This window comes from Phascolarctos cinereus, unplaced genomic scaffold (assembly GCF_003287225.1).
Source record: "Phascolarctos cinereus isolate Bilbo 61053 unplaced genomic scaffold, phaCin_HiC Scaffold_4;HRSCAF=312, whole genome shotgun sequence".
Classification (NCBI taxonomy): Eukaryota; Metazoa; Chordata; class Mammalia; order Diprotodontia; family Phascolarctidae; genus Phascolarctos; species Phascolarctos cinereus.
Window position 1 is genome coordinate 248,681,628 of NW_027555847.1, and position 25,922 is coordinate 248,707,549.

The 25,922-nt window shown below is 45.3% G+C and overlaps 1 protein-coding gene across 1 annotated transcript in view; it reads left to right on the forward strand.

Moving 5' to 3' along the window:
- The window catches only part of SREBF1 (sterol regulatory element binding transcription factor 1), a 57,121-nt gene that overhangs the window by 15,371 nt on the left and 15,828 nt on the right, over positions 1 to 25,922 (forward strand). The window contains 7 exon segments of the mRNA XM_078152977.1: positions 14,945 to 15,583; positions 16,172 to 16,332; positions 19,888 to 20,031; positions 20,571 to 20,789; positions 21,422 to 21,536; positions 22,266 to 22,477; positions 25,106 to 25,307. Coding sequence (XP_078009103.1) covers positions 14,945 to 15,583; positions 16,172 to 16,332; positions 19,888 to 20,031; positions 20,571 to 20,789; positions 21,422 to 21,536; positions 22,266 to 22,477; positions 25,106 to 25,307 — 1,692 coding nt within the window.

Below are 25,922 nucleotides of genomic sequence, written 5' to 3' on the forward strand. Positions count from 1 at the left end.
ACTTTCAGAGAGATATTTTTAAAGCTTTTGTTTTAATAAAGGAGGGGGAAGAGCATCTTCTAGAAAAGGAGGAAGTGGTTTTGCCAATAAAAAAGCCCAAGACTCAGAAGAGTGGGAGGTGGGGGTTGGATAGAAGATGTCTTGTATCAAGATCAAGGACCTAAGGGACGAGGTAAATTCAGCCAAGCCAGAAAGGGCTTCCAAGCCCCTTCCCTAGGGTGCCTACGTAACTTCCAAGATTCCCTTCTAGGCCTGAAATTTAACAATGTTATGAAAGTAAGACTTGGAAAGATATTGGACATTTTAGGAATAGAAAAATAAAATCAATACCTTTTTGCAACTGGTCCCCCATGGGTGGAATATATTCCCTCCTCTCTTGCCAGAGCCCATCAAAGCCTGGCTCAGATGCCACCTCCTACTGGAGCCCTTCCTTGATTGATTTGGTCAGTTATTCTCTCACTTTCTTGAAATTACTTTGTATAACTATTTATATATTTTCTAACTTGCATACACATTCCAGCCACTCATTGGCTACAAATGTAGGTGCCTTTAGGCAGGACTGTTTCATTTTGTCTTTGTATCTCTAGCGCTAAAGTTGGTGACTTTGCACTCAGATTTTTCTGATTACAGGCCTGGCACTCTATCCATTGTGCCACCTAGCAGCCTAGATTAGTAATTGTATGTTGAACCGAATTAAACAATTATATAAACAAGATGAGAGCCACATTGCCCCATCCAGAAACCAAATCAGTAGAAGGCTTAAATTTTTCATGATCCTGGGCAATGCATAAGTGATACTCAGTATGATGAAATTTAAACCCTTTAAGAAACACTTTCTGATGCATCAAAACACTGGTGTCCATCCAAAAACTGTTACATTTCTTAGTTTGTAAGGACCAAAGAGGAGGCGTCAGGAAGGAAGGTTTTGTAAGAAAGGGAATATTTTAGAAACATGGTATTCAGTAACAGCGATACTTTGAATGAATTGGCAGTAAGGACCAAATATTGAATTGAAACCATTCAGGAACAAGAGAAGTGAACTTTCAACTAGAGAAAATGAAAATTAGAAAAACAAAACAAAAAAACATAATACTATATGGTTACAAATCATGAAATACCATGATCTCATTTGAATAAAATATTACTTATGATTTACATACAAGAAATTATGTGAATGACAGCATCACAGATACATATGACCAAAAAAGGAATTGGGGCAGGAAAATTCATCTTCACAGTTTTTAGGTTATGGTGCCACTATAAACTGCATTGTTTTAAAAAAACAAAAACAAAACCAGAAGATAATCCTTTAAAACAGAATAATATTACTGGAAGAAAAATTACAGTTATCCCTTCCACATTTAGGAGGTTAAGGTTGTAGCACTTCCATGATCTGGAAAATCCAAGTAAAATTTTTTGGTTGAAGAGCCCCTGTTATACTTTGTAAATGAGTAGCTGTGTGATTTCAGAGGTCTTGGGATGGCTTCCCTGATTCTCCCAGAGCCCCTTTCCTTTTGCTGATGCTAGATATTTCACTATTAGAAATCTCTACCTTTATCTCAAAATTGCTTCTGTTTTAGGTGAGGTGAAAAGACCGCAGGACTTGGGGTCTTTAAAGAGACTTCAAAGTCATGTGTCTGTGGCCAAGTCACTTTTACCTACTTCTCTTAGTTTCTTTATCCTCGGAAAGGACATGATGATGATGATGATGTCTGTATGCCCTCTGTCAACAGAGTTGTGAAGTTCAGATGAGATAATTGAGAAGGAAGCTTTTTCATTATAAAAAAAGATGATATAGTGTTAATTTTGGGGGGGTCCAGACTTATTTTATTGATATACAGAACTCCTACTGTAGACTCCCTCTCCCAATGCAGATTTTCTCCAGTTTAGTTTTTTTAAATGTCTTTTTAGGCAGTTGGGTTAAATGACTTGTCCAGGGTCACACAGCTAGTAAGTGTCAAGTGTTTGGTCTGAGGCTAGATTTGAACTCAGGTCCTCCTGACTTTAGGGCCGGTGCTCTATCCACTGCGCGACCTAGCTGCCCCTAAAGACATTATTCTAAGAAAAGGTCCACTGACTTCACCAAAGTGCTACTACCCCCCCCCCCACATTTTAAGAAACCCTGGTCTAGATTATCTCTTGAGGTTTATTCCAATGCCCACATTCTGTGATTCTGTGATTGTCGCCCTGATACTGAGGAAAGGAATTTAGTTCCCTGATCAGCCTGAAGATGAGATCTTGGGCTGGGGATATGGGGCAATCTCAACTTAGATCCAGGAAAAGAGTAAGAGCTTCATTTCCAGCAAGGCACAGTAGGAAGAGTTCTGGATTTGAGTCAGGGGACCCAGACCCTGGGTGACTCACACAGGTGACATCCGTAAAATGAAGCGCAATGGACCAGGTGACCTCAGGTCCCTGACAGCTCTAAATCTATAATCCTATTATTCCTTTAATTAACACCATTCCAACCACTCCCCTTTAATCCAGTACTGGTCCTGAAAAACCACACAGACCAGCCACCCTTCTGAACATAGGGAAAACTGCCCAGAAGTCCAAGGGGATGAAAACTTGTTTTTCCTGGAATCTCTTCTGCCATCTGTCGAGTTTCCATGTGGAAAAAGGGGAAGGGCCGGGGGCAGCTAGGTGGTGCAGTGGATAGAGCACTGGCCCTGAAGTCAGGAGGACCTGAGTTCAAATCTAGCCTCAGACCAAACACTTGACACTTACTAGCTGTGTGACCCTGGACGAGTCACTTAACCCCAATTGCCTTAAAAATAAAAAGGATAATGTTTTTAAATAATTCAGGGAAATGCTAGCTGCCAAAGGTTAGTGAAAATAAAAATAGTTTCTACTCAATTCAAGTTGAAGGACCCACTGAAATCTATGGATTTCATGGACCATTTGAGGCTCTGTGCATCCCTCAGGAAGGAAATAAGCATTTTTTTAAATATGTATGCTCTCTAGCTGCCCCTTGGAATAAGCATTTATTAAGTGCCTACTACATGCCAGGCACTGTGCTTAAGTGCTTTACAGATATCTCATTTGATACTCAGAACAGCTCTGTGAGGTAGGTGCCATTTTAAAGTTGAGGAAACCAAGGTAGACAGAGGTTAAGTGACTTGCCCAGCTTTACACAGCTGAAGCTAGATTTGAACCCAGATCTTCCTGACTCTAGGTCCAGGGCTCTCTCTATCCACTGCACCACCATCTGTCTCTAGGCTTCCGCCAGTAACCCCTGGTCTATATCAATCCCTTCATTTTACAAAAAAAGGAAACGGAGTCTCCCAAACTGTCACTCCCCTGCTCAGGCAGCTTCAGTGCCTTCCTTTGGACGTTCAAGTAAATCAGCAACCTCTTCGTTCAGGATTTGAAGCCCTTCCCACGCTGGCCCCAGCCTTTCTGACCAGGTTGATTACACATCACACCCCATCTCAACAACAGTCTACATTCCAGCCAGACTTCTCTACCACTCGACATGCCAGCTCCTAACTTGCAGAATTAGTGCCTTCAAAGCCTTTGAGAAGGCTTCCCCTTCTTTCCCCATGCCAGGAATATTCTCCCTTCTCACTTCCACCTCTCCAAGGCTCAGTCAGATGAGGAGCTAGCTACCTCTTACAAAAGGCCTCTTCTAATTCCTCTGGATCCCACCTCACCCCCAACCCCAAGTTTGGTATTTTTTACTTTTCAACTGCATGAAGCTGTCCCCCCAGTAGAATGTAAATAGCTAGCATTTATATAGTGATTTAAAAGTTTACAAAGGTTTTTACTTATGTTGTCTCAGTTTATCCTCACCACAACCCTGTGTGATAGGTGCTTTAATTATCCCCATTTTACTGTTGGGGAAATGGGGGAGGGGAGAGGGTGGAGTTGAGGAGGGAGTGACTTATCCTGGGGCACTTAATTGGTAAGTGCCTAAAGGCAGGATTCAGATTCTAATCTTCCCAAATTCAACACTCTATCCACTGTGCCACCTAGCTGACCAAATGAAAGTTCCTGGACATCAAGGACTGTTTATTTTTGAGTCTCCAGCACCCAGCACATAGAAAGCCTTAATAAATGCTGCTTGGATTGAAATGCATCGAGGACAGTGACTTGCCCAACGTCTCACACAACTAGGAAGAGCAAAGATTCCTGACCCCCAAAACCTGTGTCCTTGCCCCTGGTAGACACTTAGACTATTTTCTTATAGAATGAGGTGTGAAAGAATGGGGTGAGAGTGGGTGGGTGGGGTAAGGAACTGGTACTGAGGAATGGCCAGCTCCAAAAACATTTCCGACTCTCCCTCCGTGCCCTCAACGTGCTTTCTGATAACTGAAATTCTAACATTATTAGAGCCTTATTCCTTCAGTTTAAACATTTGCTCTCTTGTGGCTGGCCTCTTCTAAAATGTAGACAGTCTCTGGAGACACAAATTCACTGGGAGCCCCTAGCCTTTATTTCATACGTTAATTATCATAGATGTGGAAACCCCTTCCAATTGTACAATTCAATTCAGTTCAGTTCAACAAACATACATGATAGGGCTTATACAAAAACACACAGGCCCTACCCTTAAAAGGCTAACATGCTGGGGTGCTAGGGGGGAGATGTAGTAGATACATATATGTGATATCATAGATGGTATGTACATAGATTAAAAGGTAACTTATGGAAAAGTATTAACCGGAGGGGGCAGGGAGGAATCAAGGAGTCCTTGGAGGAAGAAGTACCTTGAGCTGAATCTTGAAGGACTGTTTGTCCTTCCTTCTGGAAGAGGACCAATCTTGAAAGAGCTGGAAGGGTTCTAAAGGCAGCTAAATAGGCAGTAGTTAAGAGCATGGGGCCTAGAGTCAGGAAGCCTCAGTTTTCTAGCTGTAAAATGGGGATCACAAAAGCACTTATTTGGGAGAATCTAGCACATAGTAAATACTTAATAAATACTTGTTTTCTACCTTCCTGAAAAGCGGAGATGAGAAGAAACATATCCCTAGGGATGGATGAGGGCTTGCCCAGAGGCAGGAGATGGTCAAAAGGTTAGGCAACCCTAAGCATTTATTTGTTTTTTAAATTCTAAAGTTAAAAATCAAGAAAAGAACATTTCCACACAATGTAGCATCACACAAAAAAGAGGATTCTATAGGAAACTGAATTTCCATTTCACTCCACTTGCTTTTTAGGAGTATATAATAAATTCTATTCCTTATTTTAAAAACTGCCCTTCTTGTCTCTGCTTCCTTCTAGGGAAAAGCTAATATTCCACTTTTGCTGGAATATAGGCAATGGTGGGGAATAAAGACTGGGAGAGGTCTGTTGGAGGGATTTAAATGCTAGACTGAAGAATTTAGAGGATAAGGAGCTGGCTAATGAAGGTTTTGGGGAGAAATCATAACGCACCCATCCTTTTAATCCTGTGCAATTCTTGAAAGCATGTGAATGTCCTCCCCTGACCATCTACCCAGCATGCTCGAGGCCATAAGGTCTTTTGACAGTCAGTGGGTATCACTGTAGCCCTCAGTCTGTCGCTTTCCCTTACGATTGCTTCATGATTGGCTCACTTCCTTTCCCATTTTAGTTTTCCTGGATGATGCAATTCATGGGCAATACCATCATTTGAGAGTTTGAATCCTTAAAATAGGTCTTTAAAGGAAACCAACCTTGTCTCCGGTCTCTACCTTCTCTTTGTGCCTTAGTTTACACAGTTGGAAAAGGGGAGAGACTACCACAGAACTTTTTTTTTTAACCTACCTGGTAGTGAGGGTGTTAAGTGCCCAAGTAACCTTGTAAGGTTTGCAAAGCACTTTGCATGCAGTATTTCATTTGAATTCCTAGAAGCAATTCTAAAACGTTAGGCACCTTGGGTGGTGTTTTCCTGGTTTTACCTGTTACAGACACTAGTGGAGGAGGTGGGATTTGAACTCAGATCAGCATTCCTTCCACTATTCTGTGGTACTCCTCCAATTCATTTCAACAATATTTTATTATGTACTTATTCTGGACAAGACACCGTAATGTAGATAACTGTATGTAAAGCTCGTTAAAGCTAAGTATAAATCCCTGCTTTATTATTACCTTAGCTGGTGTGGGAAATTCGAATGAGTAAGTGCCACCTTCTGAGTACCTGGATGTAATCAATCAACATTTATTAAGTGCCTACTATTTGCCAAGCAGTCTGCTAAGTGAAGGGGATACAAAAAGAGGCAAACGATCTCTGTCCTCAAAGAGCTTACAATCCAATGGAGGAAACCAACAGGCAAATAACAACTTACTAAGCAAGCTTCATACTAGATACAGTTACTAAATATAAACAATCAAATAAATATCAACAGGAGATAATTAACAGAGGGAAGGCAGTAGAAGGAAGAGGGGGTTGGAGAAGGTTTTTGGTAGAAGGTGGGCTTTTAGTCAGGACACCAAGGAAGCCAGGGAGGTCAATAGTCAGAGCCGAGGAGGGGGACTGGTCCAGGCGAGGGATGCAGCCGAGAAGATGCCTGGGAGCTGAACTCTGCAGTTCCCACCTGTGTGACTTCAGCTCCCTTGGCCTCATAAACTCCCTTTGGGCTAGTAGGCCCTCATGGAAGAGTTTATTCCCTCCCTCCCAGTAAATGAGTCTTTATTTCTTCATCACCCTAGCGTTCCCTGACACCCGTGATACGCCTGAGAGGCTCTTACATCCCAGACCTCACTTTTCCTCATCTTTAAAATGAAAGAGGTTGAACTGGGTGACCAGTCAGGTCCCTGCCACCTTCAGACCGTGGTGGAGTGGACAGCGTGTTGGACTTGAAGTCTGGAAGATGATGGTTTTAAAAACCGACCCCCCCCATGCACTGCTAGACCCTAGGCCATTCTCTTAAGCTCGTCGAGCCTCAGTTTCCTTATCTGCAAAATGGGGATGTTCCCTGCCCCCGATATCGTATGTAAGGCACTTTGCAGACTTAAAAGAGCTCTCTACGTCAATAATAATAGCGTGTGGTTGTTATTATTCCTCCGGGGGCTCTGCGCTGCGTTGGGCATACAATAAGCAGCTAAGCAGGCATTCAGCACGTGGGAGCGCGGGGCGCTGTCCGCCAGTGACCGAGAGTAACCCGGCCCGCCCCCTCCCGCCTGGGCGGAGGGCGAAGACTGAACGCCCGCGAGTAACCCCGGCCCATTCACCTTTGCCGAGGAAGTAGGGGGGGGAGCTGCGTGGCCGCGGGGCGGGGCGGGGCGGGGCTGGTAGCCAGGAGGACGGTGCGGCCGCTGATTGGCCGAGGAGAATCACCTCATGTTCCAGTCGTGATTCACAATTCCAGGGTTCACTTCCTCCCGGAGGGAGCTAGAGAGCCAGGAGGGGAGGGGGGAGGGGGAGATGAGACGAGGGGCGTGGCCATGCCCCGGGGCGGGGCCGCGGGAGGGGACAGGATGGAGGAGGAGGGGGAAAGTGCCTTAAAAAAACCCGACCCAGATGACAGCTCTACTTTGTGTCCTATGTTTTGGGGGGGGGTGTGCGTGCGCGCGCTCAGCCGGAGCGGGGGACACCGCGGGCGCGCAGCGGGGTGCCGGGGACCCTGCGAGGGACCCGGGGCAGGCGGGAGGCGCGCAGTGTGCGCGCCGGGGTGGGGGGCGCCGTGATGGACTGCACTTTTGAAGGTATCTCTTCTCTCCCTACCTCTCCTCCCTCCCTCCACCCGCTCCCCTCTGCTTGCAAGGGACCGGGCTCTGCATCCTGGGAGCAGGGGACCCCGTGCCCCGTGGAATCCCCATTTTCTCAGGACTTCGTCTTCGCAAGCAGAGGCAGGAAAGGAGGGGGGTAACGGAGCATGCACCTCCTTCACCCACCCATCATTCCCCCCTCCAGTAAAATAAAGCTGGGGATGAGGAGTAGCTGCCCCTTCCTCCCTCCTCCTCTTCCCAAGGAGCAGTTATTTGGGGATAGTGGTCGGTTAAATCACTCTGGAAAGGGCGGTGGTTGGTGATGGGGATCTCATGGCAGGGTCCCCGGGGGCCCCAGGGAGACGGGATTTCCAGGATGGAGTTTGCTTTGCAGATGGAGTCCCCCATTTTTCCTCTGCACCCTGTCTTCTTACCCTTATCACTTCTGTCCTTCAGCTCCATGCAAGTGGGTCTTTTTGGTTATTCCTCTCCTTCCCCCAAGGGAGCACTGCTTTTGGATCCCTTTGGAGTAAGCAGCCACGGGGTGCAAGGGCTGTCCTAAGGAATGCTGCTCTATTCAGTCTTGAGGTTCCCTGTTGAGGAGATGGGGCGGCAGGGCTTCGTTTTCCCAAGGGCACGTCTGCCTCGTGTGTTTTGGGAATTGGGGAACTTGCAGGAGTTATTTCCACTAGTTTTGCAGATGAGGTCCATGAGGAGAGGTGAAGAAAATGGAATCTCTCACCCGTCATGGGGGTGGGGCATCGTTTTGGTGAAACCTTAGGGTTTGCTCCCTGGAATTTCACTCAACACCAGGAGGTGCCTAGAGAGGCCACTGCCCTCCAGAACTGGTCAAGCAAGGGTACCAAGAAGCATTCCCAGGCTTCAGGACTTCTTAACCAACCCTTTCCCCTTACCCCATCTGGGCCGGACTAGGATAAAAAAAAAATCCTTCCTAGCCTCAAGTAAATAAATATTCTATTCAACAGCATTCATTAAATGTCTGTCTCCAAGGCACTGGTGTTTCAGATTGACCTGGGGTGGTGGTATGGGGTGAGCTCTGGGGAGTCAGGATGGGTTGCAGGGAAGAACTGGGTCTGTGTTCTGGGGACATGCAAGTACTTTTTGCCTAGTAAGAGGCTTCTCCGTGGAGAATTAGGGTAGAGCCTTGGCCCAGCTGGCAGAAGCTTGGGCTTCAGACTCAGAGTAGGTAATAGTTTTGCCACAGGCTCCCTGTTGCACAAATAAAGAAGTGCTGTCAGCCAGCTGGGGAGATGTCCTTTCCTTCATCCTAGTCATATACAGGGAGAAAGGAAAAGTAGAGTGGCAAGCAGGCAGTTGGGTCTTGAAGCAGCTAGGGGAAAGAAAGAGCAAATATCATGTTAGGGGAAGGAATAAAGGGGATTTAGGTCTCTCCCAGTTCCTGAGCTGTAAATGCCCTTCAGAAGAACTCTAAGATGCTCCCTAGTGTTAACATTATTTCCTTTTGAGCTGAGAGCCAGAAGACCTGGATTCTAATTATGACACTCATTGATTCTGTGATCTGGAGCAAGTCACTCATCAGTGTCTCAGTTTCCTCATTTGTAAAATGGCAAGAACCATCTCAGGCCCACTTTTCTCACAGAGCTGTTGTGAAATCAGATGAGAATAATGAATGCAAAAATGCATTGGAAAGGATAAGATACAATATAGCTAGCAAAGTGTTATTTGTTTTGAATTTAACTCAAGCTGAAAAGGCTTCCAGATCAGGCTGCAGCTAGAAGACCAGCATAGCTAAGTGTAGAGATGTCCATACCTAGTAGGTTGGTCACCAATTGGGCCTTTAGACATGGCAGCCCATTTGCCATCATGAAAGCTGTAACAGGGTTGGCCCTTCTCTGCCTGACTTAACATTCCCCTTCCTGTTTCGTGTTGGTGTTACTGGACTCTGTTCCCAAAAGAAGCTGTCCTTGGCCTGGGCTGAAAGCTTCAACTGGAAAGACAGGATGTATAAATTTGTTGAGGAAAGAGAAGATGTTGAGGAAGGCCCACAATTGGAGAACAGGGAGCAAATGTGGAGTGACATAGCTTTCTCAGTCTCAGAGGCTATCTCCCTCTTCCCCTCCACCACCCCCAAGTCCTTTGAATAATAAAAATAATACCTTACTCTATGCAGGCTTTGGAAACTAAAGGTGCTTTTACAAACATTTTATCCTTCTTGAAGCAGTTGGAAATTGGTAGGGAAAATACAGCTTTCCCCATTTTATACATGAGGCAGATAAGGATCAGAGAGGTTAAGCATTGTGCCTAAGATCACACAGCAAGGAAATGGCCCAGCTGGGATTTGAAGACCTTCAGTTTTACTACCCACCACACAGAAACAGGGTTGTGATGTTTATTCCCTACTTCTGGGTGTTCTTTGTAACACCCATGGGGGAGGGGTTGAACGACTTGCATCCTAACTGCAGATCCCTGGTCTTTAAGGTTAAGCACAGTGCTTCATGTCTGCAGAGCTTTAGATTAAGTAGTAACTAGGGAAAGACACCCAAGAATCAGAGGATATGTCCTTTCCCCGGGTAGAAGCTGTGTCTGCCCCAGGGAGGCAGCACATATTTATTAAAAGACTCGGAGGCTATTTCAGAGAGATATCCTAGGTAAGGTCAGAATCTCTTCAATGTTGAGGCACATAGAGGCATAGAACCTTGAGACCCCAATAACCTCTGTCTGCACCTGGTGGCCTGAGAGACAAGTTTTCAGCTGGGCCTTTTAGGGGCAGGAGTGAACCCAGATTGAAATCCAGGGAAAGTGTGTTATATACTAAGCAAGCTTTTTTTTTTCTTTTTTTGGCTAGGCAGTGGGGTTAAATGACTTGCCCAGGGTCACACAGCTAGTAAGTGTTATGTGTCTGAGGCCGGATTTGAACTCAGATCCTCCTGACTCCAGGGCTGGTGCTCTACTTTACCACCTTGCTTCTCCCTAAGCAAGCATTTAAAAGCAAGGTCTAAGCTGCACTGCCAAAGGGCATTCAGAGTTACCCAACTGGTTTCTGGGTTGACAATATTCAAATGATTAGAGCATTAAAGGGAGTCGGCAGGAACTTAACTCACTGGATCTCATCCTTGCTCTGCCACCAAGTAAACTATGTAGTCTTGGACAGGCCACCTCATCTCTCTGTGCCTCGGATTTGTCTCCTGTAAAATTGACCTCTTATTCTATGATTCTAAGAGTAAAGGCATGCATGAATCTATACCAGGTATGGGGGGAACAGAAGATAACATTTCTAGAATGGGGAAGACTATCGTTAACCTCTCACCAAAAATGATAGTTACAGGGGTGGAGTTGGAGGATGTTAGAGCTTGGGAGAGAACAAGCACCTACTGTGTGCCAGACAGTGTGTAAATATTATGTCCTTGGATCCTTATAACATCCCTGGGAGACAGGTGCTATTAAGATTTCCCTTGTTACAGTGGGGGAAACTGAGGCAGACAGTAGTCAAGTGACTTGGTCATTATCACACAGCTAGTAAATGAGGCAGGATTTGAACCCAGATCTTCCTGGTTCCAGGCCCAGTGCTACCCAGTTGCCTTGGAGGGGAGGGGGAAAGAGAGAGACTTATGGGGAAATCCTGATGAAGAAATTGTAAATCTTCATTGTGCTCTTCCATTGAAGAGTTGTCTTGGTCATTGAGGGGTTAGTGCGTTGATATCAGTCCTGGGTCACAGAGCCAGCTGTGCCAGAAGTGGAACTTCAACTCAGACCTTCCTGACTCTGAGACCAGCTCTCTGTCCATTATTAAAGACTATCTCTCCCATTAATTAGAAGACCTCAAGAGAAAATATCCATTAGTGCTGTAACAGTTAAAAATTTATGTAGGATCTTAATCAACAAAGTTTCCAGGGGGCAGAGCTTGCAAAGAAAATCTATGCAAATAATGATGTTCATCCAGATAGAGGTTGTTTGTGGGGAATATTGTTCTCAAATTTTCCCTGCAGCTAGGTCACCAGTTGAAACAATGAAGAATATGTTGTCCTTACACAGAAATACCAGGAAACTGTGCTATGTCAGTGAGAAAGAAAGGCTCCCTCATTTCTGGGGAAGGAATAACTTTAGAAAAATACTGAAGTGGCAGAGTTTACTTGGTGCAATTAAGGATTAAACCTGTCAATTTTAACATGACATTGCTGTTACATCTGAAATAAACTTAAGTGATGTTTAAAAAAAAAGACTTTCTGAGGGATGTAAATAGAGTGACTTAAATTGACTTAAAATGAATCCCTGTGTGATGCAGCAGCATACTTATGGCTTGAAGGAGAGAAAAAAGGCTGTCCACGAGATTAGGGTTTGGCTTTGAAGGCGGTGAGATTCAGGCCTGCTTTAGATAAAGGAAGGGCCAGGAGGTGGGGGATCCTTGAAGTGATGGGTCAAGTAGGCCTTGAGTGGGGAGGGGCATGAGAAATGGAGGTTGGTGAGAGCAGGAGTTGTAGTTTTGACCAGAGTCCGTGGGGCTCTCCCTGGGTTCTTTCTCCCCCTGCGAGGTGGAAGAGAAAGTATCCGAATTTTCCTGGGCTCTGCCAGTTGGCAGAACCCGCGAGAGAGCGCCCCACCCCTTTATCTTTCCCTGAGGGAGAAGGAAGCTTATTTAGTACCTCCTAAGGGAGGCAATTGAAGGGAAACAAAATAAAACCTTGAAGGAGAATGGGAAGCCTCAGCTTCTAGTCTCAGTGCTGCCCCTGAGCTTGGCGATTTTGGTCAAGCCAGTCTGGCTCTGTGGGCCTCTCTTAACTCATCTGTAAAATAGGTGGATTGGGCCTGAGTAATTTCTAAGGTCCCTTTTAGACTTTCTCAAATTGTGTTTAGGTTTAGGCAACCACAAAGTGTCTTGGCTCTTTTAACGTTTATCTAGTGGCTTCTCACATACTCTGTAGACCTGTTTATGTTTCTTCTCTTCTTTCTTCTTCCCTTTACTCTGTCTCTCCCCCTCTCAAGTCTCTCTTTCCTCCCCTTGATCTCTCTGTCTCTCTCTTCTCTCTAATTCTGTCCTCAGTCTCCTTTTCTGTCTGTGTCTTTACCTCTCCCTCCCTCTCTCTCTAAATGCCAGCGCTTTGTCTCATTCTGTCTCTCTTTCTTTCTCTGCATATCTATCATTTCTGTCTCTATTTTCTCTCTTCCTCTCTGTTTCTCTCCTGTCTCTTCCTCCCTCTCTCCCTGTATCATTCTCTCCTTTTTTCCCCCTCCCTCCCCTCCCTCTTTCTCTCCCCCTCCCTCCCTCTCTATCTCTCCCTCTCTCCCTCTCTCTTCCTCTTCTATCTTAATTTGTAATAGAAAGTAAGGAGACTTGAGGCCTGTCTCCAGCTCTGTGACAAACTCTATTTGTGACCTTGTTCAAATTACTTCCCCTGTTTCCTCATCAGTCCAAAGGAGAGATTCAGCCAAATCCTTTGTATTGTTTCTTCCTCCTGTGTTTCCCTCAGAGAAAGCCCATCCCTTTCTCTGTCCTGCCTTCCTCTTTCCTTTCTCTCTCACTCTCTCTATCCTTTCCTTCACCCTCTCCATCCTCTTCTCCTCTTTCCCCCATCTACCTCTCTTTTTTTTTCTATTTTGCTTTTCTCTCATTTTCTTTCTTTCCTTTCAAGGCTAACCAGTATCCACTGTAAATGCTGCTTTTCTTGCTGGTAATGCTCCAAGCTGTTGGCTCTTGACCAATTTAGAGCTCTTTCCTTCTCACTTAAGGTCAGTGTTTGAAAAGTGGGCTTTTTGAAGCCTAAATGTTCCTGAAATTGGTCTCATCCTTTCCACTTCTTCCCTCTCCTCCTTGGGAGCCTCACTCCATCCCTGCTCTAGGGACTCTGAGGCTGAGATGAGGGGCACTTTATGAAATATTTATTGCTAGCCAGGTTGCAGAATAAACTGTCTAGGCCAGGCTGCCATGGGAGCTAGGGTCCTGGAAGGCCAGAACAGAACTGACCCAGATGTTTGATGGCCTAAATAGATATAGATTCAGGTGATCTGAATTGCATGTGTGTGTTCATGTGGTTCATTGAATCATCACCTATCTACTAATGCCTTGTTATAAATTAATATCCATTAATCAGATGTCCTCTGTGGTAGGTGTTGCAGGGGTTAGAACTAAGTACAGGGTGTCCAAAAAGTTTAAATTTTAATAGCTTAAAACATCTTGAAGACTTTTAGAACACACCCCATATATGACATTTTCTCTGCCCACAGAAATCTTAGAGTCTAGTTGGTGGATAAGAAAACTTCTAACTCACTTTCTAACTTAAAGTAGAATGTCAAAGTATAATGTAGGGGCAGCTAGGTGGTGTAGTGGATAGAGCACCAGCCCTGGAGTCGGAAGGACCTGAATTCAAATTTGGTCTTAGACCAAACACTTGACACTTACTAGCTGTGTGACCCTGGGCAAGTCACTTAACCCTGATTGCTTCACCAAAAAGGAAAAAAAAATAATGTACATTCAGAGGGAGAAATCCTGTCTTTTTTTCCATTGTGAGTCTTTTGGAGTTGTCTTAGATCAAGCAATTTAAGTTTTACAAAGCACTTTGCAAATATTATGTCATTTTATTCTCACAAACAACCTGGGGAGGTAGGTGCTATTATTATCTGCTTTTTTACAGATGAGGAAACTGAAGGAGATAGGTTAAGTGACTTGCCCAAGGTCACATAGCTAGTCTGAGGCAGGATTAGAACTCAGATCTTCCTAACTCCAGGTCCAGTGCTCTATCCTTTGCACCACTTGGTTGCCTCAAAAGGTCAGTCAACACTAAGGGGGTGGCAGTAGAAGAGGAAGGAAAGGAAAGGTTTGGTTCTCAAAAGAGGCCAGAAGTACTGGTTGTATGTGCAGGGTGTTGAAGAAGGAGTCAAAGGTGATGCGGAAGTTTTGGCTCTGGGGGACTGCAGGATGGGAGGGCCATCAACAGAAATTGGGAAGTCAGGAAGAGGGAGAAGGTTTTTCTGGGGAGAGGATACATCGGGTTGCAGTCATGCCGTCTTTGAGGTGCCCAAGGGCTATCCAGGTGGAGATGTCTAACGAATAAATCCAAACATATGTTGGCTACGTTCTGGCTAGAGATACGTGGTGGTGTGTAACAGTTGTATTTGTATGTTTACACACTTAGGTTGGTACGTGCCAGTACGTATGTATGTGTGAGCATGCCCATGACTGTGTACATGTGTGTGCTTCATGATAATACCTTCTCATGGAAAGTATGGCGGCAGGTGGTTAGATCCCGTTGTTTTTTTTTCCTCCTTTATTCCAGTACAATGTTTCTGAGTGGAGAGGGAGGTGGAAGGGTGGAAATTGGCACTATCTGTGCCTCATCTTTGGCCTTCTCTTTGCTTCCAGATATGCTTCAGCTGATCAACAACCAGGACAGTGACTTCCCTAGTCTCTTTGACTCTAGCTATGGCAGGGCTGCACCCACGTTCCAGGATGTTGGCTCTTCTGGGGGCCTGTCCCCACCCCCCAGCTCTCTCAGCTCCACCCTCGACAACTTCTTGGGGAGCACCAAGGTGCCCACCCACGTAAAGATGTACCAGTCACCACCTCCTCCCCCTCCTGCAATGACCAGCTTCCAGCCCCCACAGCTGATAGCAGGGCCTGACCTGAGCCAGGCCTCGCCGGGCATCAAGGAGGAGTCCATGCAGCTTTCCATCCTGCAGCCTTCTCTTCCTCAGCTGCTCTCCCAGCCTGTGCTGCCAGCTCCGCTGGTACCACCACCACCTCCCCCATCCCAGCCCCAGCTGCAGTCTCAGCTGCCATCCCAGCCCCAGCCCCAGTCCCAGCCCCAGCCCCAGCCTCAGCCTCAGCCTCAGCCTCAGCCTCAGCCCCAATCTCAACTACAGCCACCACAGCCACAGCCACAGCCACAGGAGTTACAGCCACCAGGAGTCATGGTGCCCCAGAGTTTTGCTCCTCCTTCCCAGCCTCAGTTTACCTCTCCAACTCTACTGGACTACCAGGGCCAGGGCAGTTTCCCAGCAGGTGAGTAGGGGGCTGGGAGGGTTTGGGGGCAGGGGTGGGGTGGATCAAAGGGTGGTGTGTGGTCAGTTTACCCCACAATGGAAGTAAAGGAACTCAGGAGTGAGTATAGGGGCATTCTTGATTATGGGAATTTATTTGGGGAGGGGAGCTTGGTTGATGGAGGGTAAGGAAAAAGAAAGGTCGATTGGAAAGGAGGCAGCCCTAACACATAGGCAGAACAGTAGGTGGTCACACTTAGCTGCCCAGAGTATTGGTATGAGTTACTCCTGAGAAGACTCCCCCTTCAGAAATATCTCCTTCACCAGTGTCTAAAATTTCACCATTAGCTCTTCATTCCTTCAGACTAAGCACTGACCTTTCCTGCTCTTCCAGAGTATAAATGCAGCCTGGGGGAGGAATAATGCCTCAGTGAGAATGAGGTCATTAGGTCCTCTCCCCTCAGGGAGAGGTCCTTGAAAAGAAGGGGGTGGATACAGAAGCAAGAAATCGGAGGGGTGGGGGGGTGAGGTATGGGGAGGGGACAGGTAAGTGAGTTACAGTGAGTTAATGTCTGTGATGTTCACAGTTTCCTCTGTCTCCCCATTTCAGCTGCTCCTTCTGGTAATGTCCAGCAGCCCTTGTCCAACCAGCCCCTGTCTCCTCAAGGGTCATTGCCAGTTACCATCCAAGCCCAGGTTCAGAATATCTGCCCACAGCAGTTGCTGACAGCACCTGCCCAGGTTGTGTCCTCCCAGATTCAGCAGGTCCCAGTAAGTTCAGCCCTCTGACTGGGAAGAAGCTGCCCTTATTTCTGCCTGTGGGGGGAAACGAATTTCCTTGAAATGGGAGCTGGGATTCAGGGGAATCAGAACCAAAGATAAACCAGCCGGGCCTGAGGCTAAGGCAGCACTTGGGAACAGTTATTTGAGGAATGAGAAGGGGTTGCTGTGGTCCTGTGCCAGGAAAGCTAGGAGAAACTGACTCTTCTGCTCTTCCAAAATATACTCCTTTGGTCATCTACCTCCTCCTCCTCCTCCTCCTCCTCCTCTGCTGTGAAGCTGCCCCAACCCCTTCCTCTGCCCCTCCCTCTCAACGCTGGCTCTCCCCACCCCTCAATAAATCTGAGAGTGAGAAAGAGTTTAAATGATCATTGTCTTGAGGCCAATATTTAGAATTAGCCCAGAGACTCTCTGAAGGTCACATAAATAGTACCAGGCACTGGGCTAAGGCACGTAGTAGTTGGATTGCTGGATGTGGTTCAAGTTGTGCCTCAGATACTTATTAGCTATATGACCCTTGGCAAGTCACTTCCTGTTCTTGAGCCTCAGTTTCCTTATCGGTAAAATGGGTGTAATAGAGGCTCAAATGAGATTATATAAAGAGCTTTGAAAGCTTAAAGAGCTATAGAAATGTCCGCTATTATTAATACATAGGTGAAGATATGAATTGCTGAATGAGGGCAGTCTCATGTGTGGTCTGTTCACCTGGCAATCTTCTTACAGAAGCACAGAGCTCACAGCTAGCCTTTCTGTTATTATTTCCATTCCCTAAGTTGTCACTGGCTTCCAAAAATCCATAGACCCTTAAGGTTGTCGAGGGCAGAGCTGAGAGAGCTGGGGGTTGGGGACAGGCCCCTTAGAGACTTCATTCAACCAACCCCTTAATTTTACAAAGTAGGAACTGAAATTACATTTCATCTTATTTATCTGCAGATTACTTCTTTTGAATTTCAAGGGGGAGCCTCTTTTAGTGTCTGTTATCATAAGCATCAGCATCATCATTATTATAATAGATATATATATATTTTTTTTACTGAGGTTGTGCCTTTATTTCCCCCTCCAGCAGCATTTTATAGACTAGTGCTAAGGCCTGTCTCATGAAGGTCTTTCTGAACCAAGGCCATTACCCCACTAGGTGTTTGGGGAGTATTGCCTCAAGTTCCCAGCCTTGATTTCATCTGCCCTAGATGGTTAGGGTGTGTTTAGGGAAATGATGAATAGGCTCAGGATTTGGGAGTGTCCTCTGTCATGGGGCCCTTTCCCCTAAGCAGCATGCTTGTGTCACTGTTTTTATCTTCAGACTCCTGCCTGGGACTTTCTTTTGATCCAGAATCCACAGTTCCCCTCCAAAGTGCCCACATCCCCAGTAGGCTGCCTTAGCCATCCATCAACCTCAGGCTAGGCAGGAAAGTAATAAAACAACCAATGATTTGTCACTTGTGGGGCTGATGTGGATTGACAAAGCACAGGCAGTTGATGACATTGATGGGCAAGGGATGGATGGCACCCTTCCCCTCTATTTGGACTCCTCCCTTCCAGATCCAACTCCATGAGTCATCCCTGCCCTTCACTCCCTCTGAGTGCTAATAATCTCTTTCACCACAGCCGAAGACTCCGAGGAGTGAGAGTATCTCCTGCCCGTCATACTGCCGATGCTACCTATCCGCATCTTGTGCCTTCTAATTATTTCCAGGACCCCATTAGTACCAACTATCTATAGACAGTCCTGTTTCAAACTGAGGAGGCCTCCATGTTTTCGTTTGACCCTATATAAACGACTCTTCCATCCACTGTATCGTTTTTTTCACTGAGTCACCTTTCTCTAGGCCCTCTCTAGTTCTTCCCTGGCAGGCAGAGATCCCAGTCACTCAGCAGACATCCATTCAGCTTCCCCAGCCAACAGAGGGAATGTTGAAGCCCAGAACCTAAGAAGTCCTGCATTCTTGTTGTGGGAGAGGAAGGTGCTTATAGGACAAGGTCTTTGCCCTCAGGTGGCACAGCCTAGGATACAGGAGGGTGTTTCTCTTTGAGAGGTGAACAGCATCATTTCTCTGGTCAGTTAGGAAAGATGCCAGGAGCAGATTGCTACCCTTTATCCACATCACTCCCAGGGAGTTTCTTTTCTTTTTGTAAAATTCCAAACTTAAACCAAACCAAAACAAAAAATAACCCCGATGAGAATTTCTATATACACAAAAGAGAATTACACATAGTGAATCTTTCTTTCACACCACCTTCCCTTTTTTAAATGTATTATAATAAATTCCAGTGAGCTTTCTCTCCATAACGTTGGGCTTAGTATAGTGGTTGGCAGGGAGAGGAAGGGAACGAGCATTTATTAAGTACCTGCTGTGTGCTAGGCGCTATACTAAGAGATTTACAATTATTATCTCATTTAATCCTAACAACAATCTTGAGAGGTAGATGCAATTATGATCCCCATTCTACAGCTGAGGAAACTGAGGGAGACCAAAGTTTAAGTGCCTTGCCTAGGGGCACACAGCTAGTAAGTGACTGAAGTTGGATTTGAACCCAGGTTTTCCTGACTTCATGCTTAGCACTATATTCATGTTACCACTTAACTGTTTTCTAGGGATTTGGAATGATAATTTCTTGAGTTCTTTTCAATGCTAACCTTGTGTAAATATTCACTATGACAGAGAAGCCAGATGTGTGAAGACTGAGCAAGAGAGGCTGTTGAGGGAAAAAATATCTCAGAGGCCCCTAGCTGAGGCTTTTCCATGGATGTGTCTAACATCTTTGCCTGGCACTTACCATGAAGAAAAAGAACTTTTCAGGATCCATGGAGCTTGTTTAAACCCTCTTGGAGCAGAAAGTACCTACCTCAGGGACATGGTTTTGGTTCATTGGAGTATTCTAGCTCATTTGGGTTGGATGGTTAACAGTGACAAATATTTTTAAAAATTAAATTTTTTTCAGTTAACAAAAATCTATTTTCTCTCCCTCCACCTCCTCACCATTTAAAAGTAGAAAAACAAAAACAAAATCCTTGACCCAGCAAAACAAATTCCTGTATTGGCCATGCCCAAAAAATGACTCACTCTGTTCTCTGCCTCCGTCACCTCTCTGGCAGGAGGTGGATGGCATGTTTCATCATCCGTCCTCTGGAATTGTGATTTGTCCTTGCATTGATCAGACTTCTTAAGGCTTTCAAAGTTGTTTGTTTTAACAGTGTTGAACAACAAGCATTTATTAAGCACTTTTGGTGTGCCAGGCACTATGGTAAAGGCTGGGGAAACAAAGAGAGGAAAAACAGATGATTTAGAAAATAGGGCTGGGGGAAAAAAAAATCAAAAAGGGGCAGCTAGGTGGCTTAGTGGATAGAGCACCAGCCTGAAGTCAGGAGGGCCTGAGTTCAAAGACCAAACACTTGACACATACTAGCTGTGTGACCCTGGGCAAGTCACTTAACCCCAATAGCCTAAAAAAACAAACAAACAAAAAGAAAATAGGGCTGGGAAGGGAGGGGAAAGGCTTCAGAATGACTTGGGGGACACTGACGCTTCTCCCATCCCTCCTGCTAAGGTCCTACTCCAGCCTCACTTCATCAAGGCTGATTCACTGGTCCTGACAGCTGTGAAGACTGATGTGGGCACGGGAGTGAAGACCTCAGGGGTCAATACGTTGGCCACCACCACAGCGGTGCAGTCCACCCCCCTGCAGGTCCCGGTATGATGGATGGTATAGGTGGGACTCGTGAGGGCAGGATGAGATGAGACTTTGGATGGGGTGGTTGAGTCCCTGGGGGAAGGCCAAGGTTGATCTGTGATCATTTCCTCCCAAACTGTGGAATTCCCACTTATTTCTAATGCAGTGGGTACTTATGTGAATATGTGTGTGTAGATAGATGGATGGATGGGTGGATAGATAGGTATTTCTAATACAACAGGTACCTATGTGAATGTGTGTAGATAGAAAGATGGATAGATATTTCTAATACAACGGGTACCTGTGCAAATATGTGTATGTGTTTCTATCTATCTAAATCCTGGGTGGAAACAACCCTTAAATCTTGGTTTACCTCTCCCCACAAACCATCTGGGCTCCATGATTGCCTTCTTCCCACTCCATTTGGCCTCTCTTAGTCACTTTTCTTTGAATCTTCCCTTCTTTCCACTCTTCCCCAGCTCTGAGATGCTCTGTTCCTCTCCCCCTAACACACTCTGCCCTGGCTGTGAGTTAATTACATGTTGTCTTCCCCTGAACAGACCCTGGTGAGTGGAGGCACCATTTTAGCCACCGTGCCCCTGGTGGTAGATGCTGACAAGCTGCCCATCAATCGCCTTGCCGCCACGGCCAAGACCCCCAGCTCCCAGAGCAAAGGGGAGAAGAGAACAGCTCACAATGCTATTGAGAAACGTTATCGATCCTCTATCAATGACAAGATTGTGGAACTCAAAGACCTGGTGGTGGGGACTGAGGCCAAGGTATGGGATAGAGAAGGGAAGGAGAGGAATAAAGTGGGGCAGAAATCAGAGAGGGAGACTAAGACAGGTGGAGAGGGGAACCCTTTCAGAAATCCAGGGAAGGTGTAAGAGAGCAGGCAAGAGCCAGGAGGGAAGAAGTGTCTTAGACTAGAGCTAGAGATGACCTCAGAGGTCATTTGGTCCAATCTCCAAAGAAGATTAAAACAGTCAAGAGATGAGAGCTCACCTTTCCTCACTTAAGAATCTCAAAGGGGTTCTTAACCTTGTTGTATGTTCTGGACTCCTGGAAGTCTGGTGAAGTCTATACAACCTTTCTTAGAGTAATATTTTTAAGCGCATAAAGTATGTAGGAGTACAAAGGAAAACAGTTATACTGAAGTAGAATTAACAGAGTATTTAAAAGAAAGGAAAAAAAACAAGTTTGTGGGCCCAGGTTAGCAACTCCTGAGCTGCATGTACAATGTTCCGTATTTTCCGTCACCCTCCCTTCACCTGAGGGACAGATCTGGGATTTAACATCTAGAGCCAGCTCCAGGAATCCTTTAGCCCATACTGGTGGAGGATGCTGGAGAGGGGGGTGGTAAGAGCGGCTGGGCCCCAGAATGACAAGGGCCTCCATCATTCCATTCCAGCTGAACAAATCAGCCATCCTGAGAAAGGCCATTGACTACATCCGATTCCTGCAGCAGACCAATCAGAAGCTAAAGCAAGAGAACTTAACTCTCAGGATGGCCATGCAGAAGAACAGTGAGTCTTTCCTAAGGGTCCCTATGCCTATTCTTCAGCCACTGGGACTTGGGGGCAATGTCAAGGGTGGAGAGGAAGCCAAGTTGGCTTATGGTCTCAACTGGGCAATCTATGCTTGTCCCTTCCTTACAAACTTTGACAGCCAAGGTGGGGGATGAAGGAGTCCAAGGCCCAAGGAGCCCAGCAGCCTTGCTATTACTACTATCTCTAAAGGGCTTCTTCCCATCTCCTGCCTTTGGTGCGAGTCCCATAACCAGCCTGAGAGTTGGGTGAGAGGGAGATCCCCAGATTGAGTCGTCAAGCCCTTAATACGTACCAAGCACTATGCTAAGTGCTGGGGATATAAATACAAGCAGAAAAAAAAAGTAGTCTCTCCTTTAGGGAACTTAACATTCTAATGGGGAAAGATAACACAAAAGGAGCTCAAAAGCAAGGGTGGGGGTGGGTAGGGATGGGACATGGTGGCAAAGTCTAGAGTCGGGATGAAAGCCAAGAGAGGAGTGAAGGATGACTTTCCCGGGCTCTTCCTCAAAATGGAGCTCACCAATGGGAGAAGGGGGACCATTGGGGCAGAGGGATATTTCTGGGTAAGAAGTCAGCTGAAGCATGATAGAGAATGCTTCATTTAGGATGGCTGGCCTGGGGCCCTTCTTGTACCCAAGTAGGAACTATTCACCCTTCCCTAACTCTGATCTATGCCTTCTCTCTGTACTCTGCACCAAATCCCAGAGTCCCTGAAAGACCTGGTATCCTCATCATGCAATAGTGGGAGCATGGACATACCAATGGAGATCATCAAGCCAGAGATGGTGGATGCGCTGACCCCGCCACCCTCCGATGCTGGCTCCCCCTCCCACAGCAGCCCTCTGTCCTTGGGTGGTGGGGGCAGTGGCAACAGCAGTGACTCAGAGCCTGACAGCCCCATCTTTGAAGACCGCAAGGTGCCTGATTGGGGCGGGAGAACATGGCTTTGGGGGTCATCTGGGGAACTTCTTTCATTGTCCAACTCCATCACCTCCCCCATGAAGTCTCTCTTCCACTGTCTTACCTAAAGGTGTCAGAATAGGCGCTAGGGTCTCTGACGAAGCACCAAGGTATGCTTTGTGGGAGGTCAGGTCATGGACAAATTACTTCCCTGCCAAAGCTTGAGTATTCTCCTCTGTAGAATGAGTGTGTGGGAATGGATGGTCTTTATGCTCCCTGCTTTCTCTAGTACTCTAAATTTTTGTGATTTTGTGATGTGGACCTCAAAGTTTCAAGGCTTCCCTCCAAATTTTCCTTAGTATTTTAGGGTTTATCTTCTCATCATTTTGAACCCTGTTTGAATCAATATTTCTAGCATGGGGTTCATAGGATCATTGATTTAATGATACGACCTAGCATTTTTATAGCATTTTAAGTCTTGAAAGGCACTTTATATATGTTGTCATTTAATCCTCAAAGATGAGGAAACTGAAGCACAGAGAAGTTAAATGACTTACCCAGAGTCACCCAGCTATCTAGCATCTGAGGCAGGATTCAAATTCAGCTCTTCTTGATTTCAAGTCCTAACACTTACCCACTGGACCACTTGACTGGAGGGGACTTTGGAAACCCTGTAGTCCAGGGCACTTCTCTTATTTTATTTTTCCTTGAAAATTTTAATCTATTGTTTCCAATTAAATATAAAAACAATTTTTAACATTTTTTAAAAAAAATTTTTGAGTTCCAAATTCTTTCCCTCTCCTCTTCTTGAGAAAGCAAGCAATTTTATATAGGTTATGCATGTGCAGTTAGGCAAAACATATTTCTACATTAACAAAAGAAAACACAGACTAAAAAAAAATGAACAAGAAAAATAAAGTTTAAAAAAAAGTATGTTTCGATCTGCATTCAGACTCCAACAGTTCTTTCTCTGGAGGCAGATAATATTTTTCAGCAAAATCCTTCAGAATTGTCTTGGTATTCAGAATTATATTGCTGAGAATAGTTAAGTCATTTACAGTTGATCATCATACAGTATTGCTGTCACTGTGTACAGTTCTACTGGTTCTGCTCATTTCACTTTGTAACTTTTGATCTAAGTCTTCCCAGGGTTTTCCTGAAACCATTCTACTTATCATTTCTTACAGCACAGTCATATACCACAGCTTGTTCAGTCATTCCCCAATTGATGGGTATCCCCTCAATTTTCCAATTCTTTGCTATTGTTAAAAAAGCTGCTATAAATATTTTTATGCAAATAGATCCTTTCCCTTCTTCTTTTTTAAAAAATCTCTTTGGGATACCGATCTAGCAATGGTATTGCTGGATCAAAGGGTATGCACATTTTTATAGCTCTTTGGGCATAGTTCCAAATTGCTCTCCGGAGTAGTTGGATCAGTTCACAACTCCACCAACAGTGCATTAGTGTCCAGGGCCCATATTTTGCAGATGAGAATGAATTCTGTAAAATTAAATTCCATGTGAAGTCATAGCTTTTTATTTGTCCTAAAACTTCCACCTTCCACCTCTTAAGGCTTCTTAGTCCTAATGTCTGGAATTGAGTGATCAGATCCAGCTTCTCCCTTCCTATCCAGTTTGTAAATTTATAGATCTCAGTCATAAAACCCCTTGTGATACCTTATCTTTTAAATAATAGGTTCACAGTGTTGAAGGGACCTTTGAGACCATTCAGTCAACTCCATTTTACAGATGAAGAGATTGAGGCACCAGATTGGAAAGCTGTTTTCCCAAAGGTCACGAAGGGAGAGTTAGTAACTGAGCTGACACTAGAATCTAGGGCTCCAAACTCCCACTCCTATTGATCTTCTCAGTTTATTTGAACACCTGCTTTCTTTTAGGCAACTTCCCCTAGACTTAAGTAAGTCCAACTCCTGGGCCTGGCATATGTGAGGTCATTAAGGAGGTCATTAAGAGCTGTTAGGCTAAGGGCTGATTCCCCAGCCTATGTGTCCTGCTTCCTTCATTGTCCCTTGTCTCCTAGCTATCAGTTTAGAACTGTGTTAAGAAAAATAAAAAATATTCCTTCTGAAAATAAAGAAAGGTTAGATAGAGGTCATTGGTCCAACACCTTCAATTTTTAAAAATTTAATTTAAAAATTTTAAATGTAAAAAATTTTAAAAAAAATTTAAAAATCCTGGCAAGGTTTATTTTTTCTTCTTCCTCCCTCCTTCCCATTGGGGGAAAAAACAGAAAAAACCCTCATTACAAATGTTCATGTTTAAGCAAAATAAATTCCCGTATTGGCCATGTCCAAAAATATGTGTTTCCTTCTGCGTGTCTAGTTCATTGTCCTTGTCAGGAGGTGGGCAACATGTTTCATCACGAGGCTTCTGGAATCAACATTGGTCATTGCATTAATCAGAATGCTTAAGTCTTTCAAGCTAACGCCTTCATTTGACAGAGGAGGAGCCTGAAATCTGGAGATTCCAGTAGGTTACTTATGCAGTAAATGGTAGACCTGGAATTTCCATAACTTCTCCTCCCTAAGTCTGCTCCCCCACATTCATTCCTGAACATTGTATGCAGTCTTCTCTCCTACCTAGAAAGAAGCTGGGGCTTCATCAGGGATTTTCTTGTGTTCCAGGTGAAACAGGAACAGCTCCCCTCCCCCAGCAGCCTGGGCATGCTGGACCGATCACGGTTGGCCCTGTGTGCCTTTGTCTTCCTCTGCCTTTCTTGCAACCCATTGGCCTCCCTTCTGGGCAGAAACAGTGGCCAGAGCCAGGCTGACACCACCACCATCTACCACATGCCCGGACGCAGCATGCTAGGCACGGAGGGCAAAGGTGAGGATTGCTGAGCATGCAAATAGATCTGAATGTGCAGGTCACTCAGGTGGGGGGGATCAGGAAGCTACCCCAGGCTGGTCTGAAAGTCTGTGACGGATCTCAGTTGGTGTTTGGCAGGTGCCAGCAAAAGCTGCGTCAGTTTTCAAAAGCTTAGACCTGTTTTTCAGGACAGCTGGGGAGCAGGATAGATTTATTTAAATTTGACAAATATTCATTGAACTCCTTTGTGCAGACACTGAAGGGTAGACAGTTTAAAAAAGGTACTGTTCTTACCCTCATGGAGCTTAAGGGCATGCCAAGTACAGGCATAAACACAATCTGTAATTAAATAAAAGAGGTGCAGACTGTAAGAATGGCAGCTAGCATTTATAAACCTCTTTAAGGTTTACAAAGTGCTTTACATGTGTTACTTCATTTGATTCTCAAAAAACCTTTGGAGGTGCACACCACTGTTATCCTAATTTTACAGATGAGGAAACAAGGTTGAAAGAGATTTTATGCCTTTCCCAGGGTCACACAGCTAGTAAATGTCTGGGGCATGATTAGAACCCAGGGTTCCTGATTCCAGGTATAACATTATACCTACTGTCTTCCCCCAGTCACTTAGCTAAA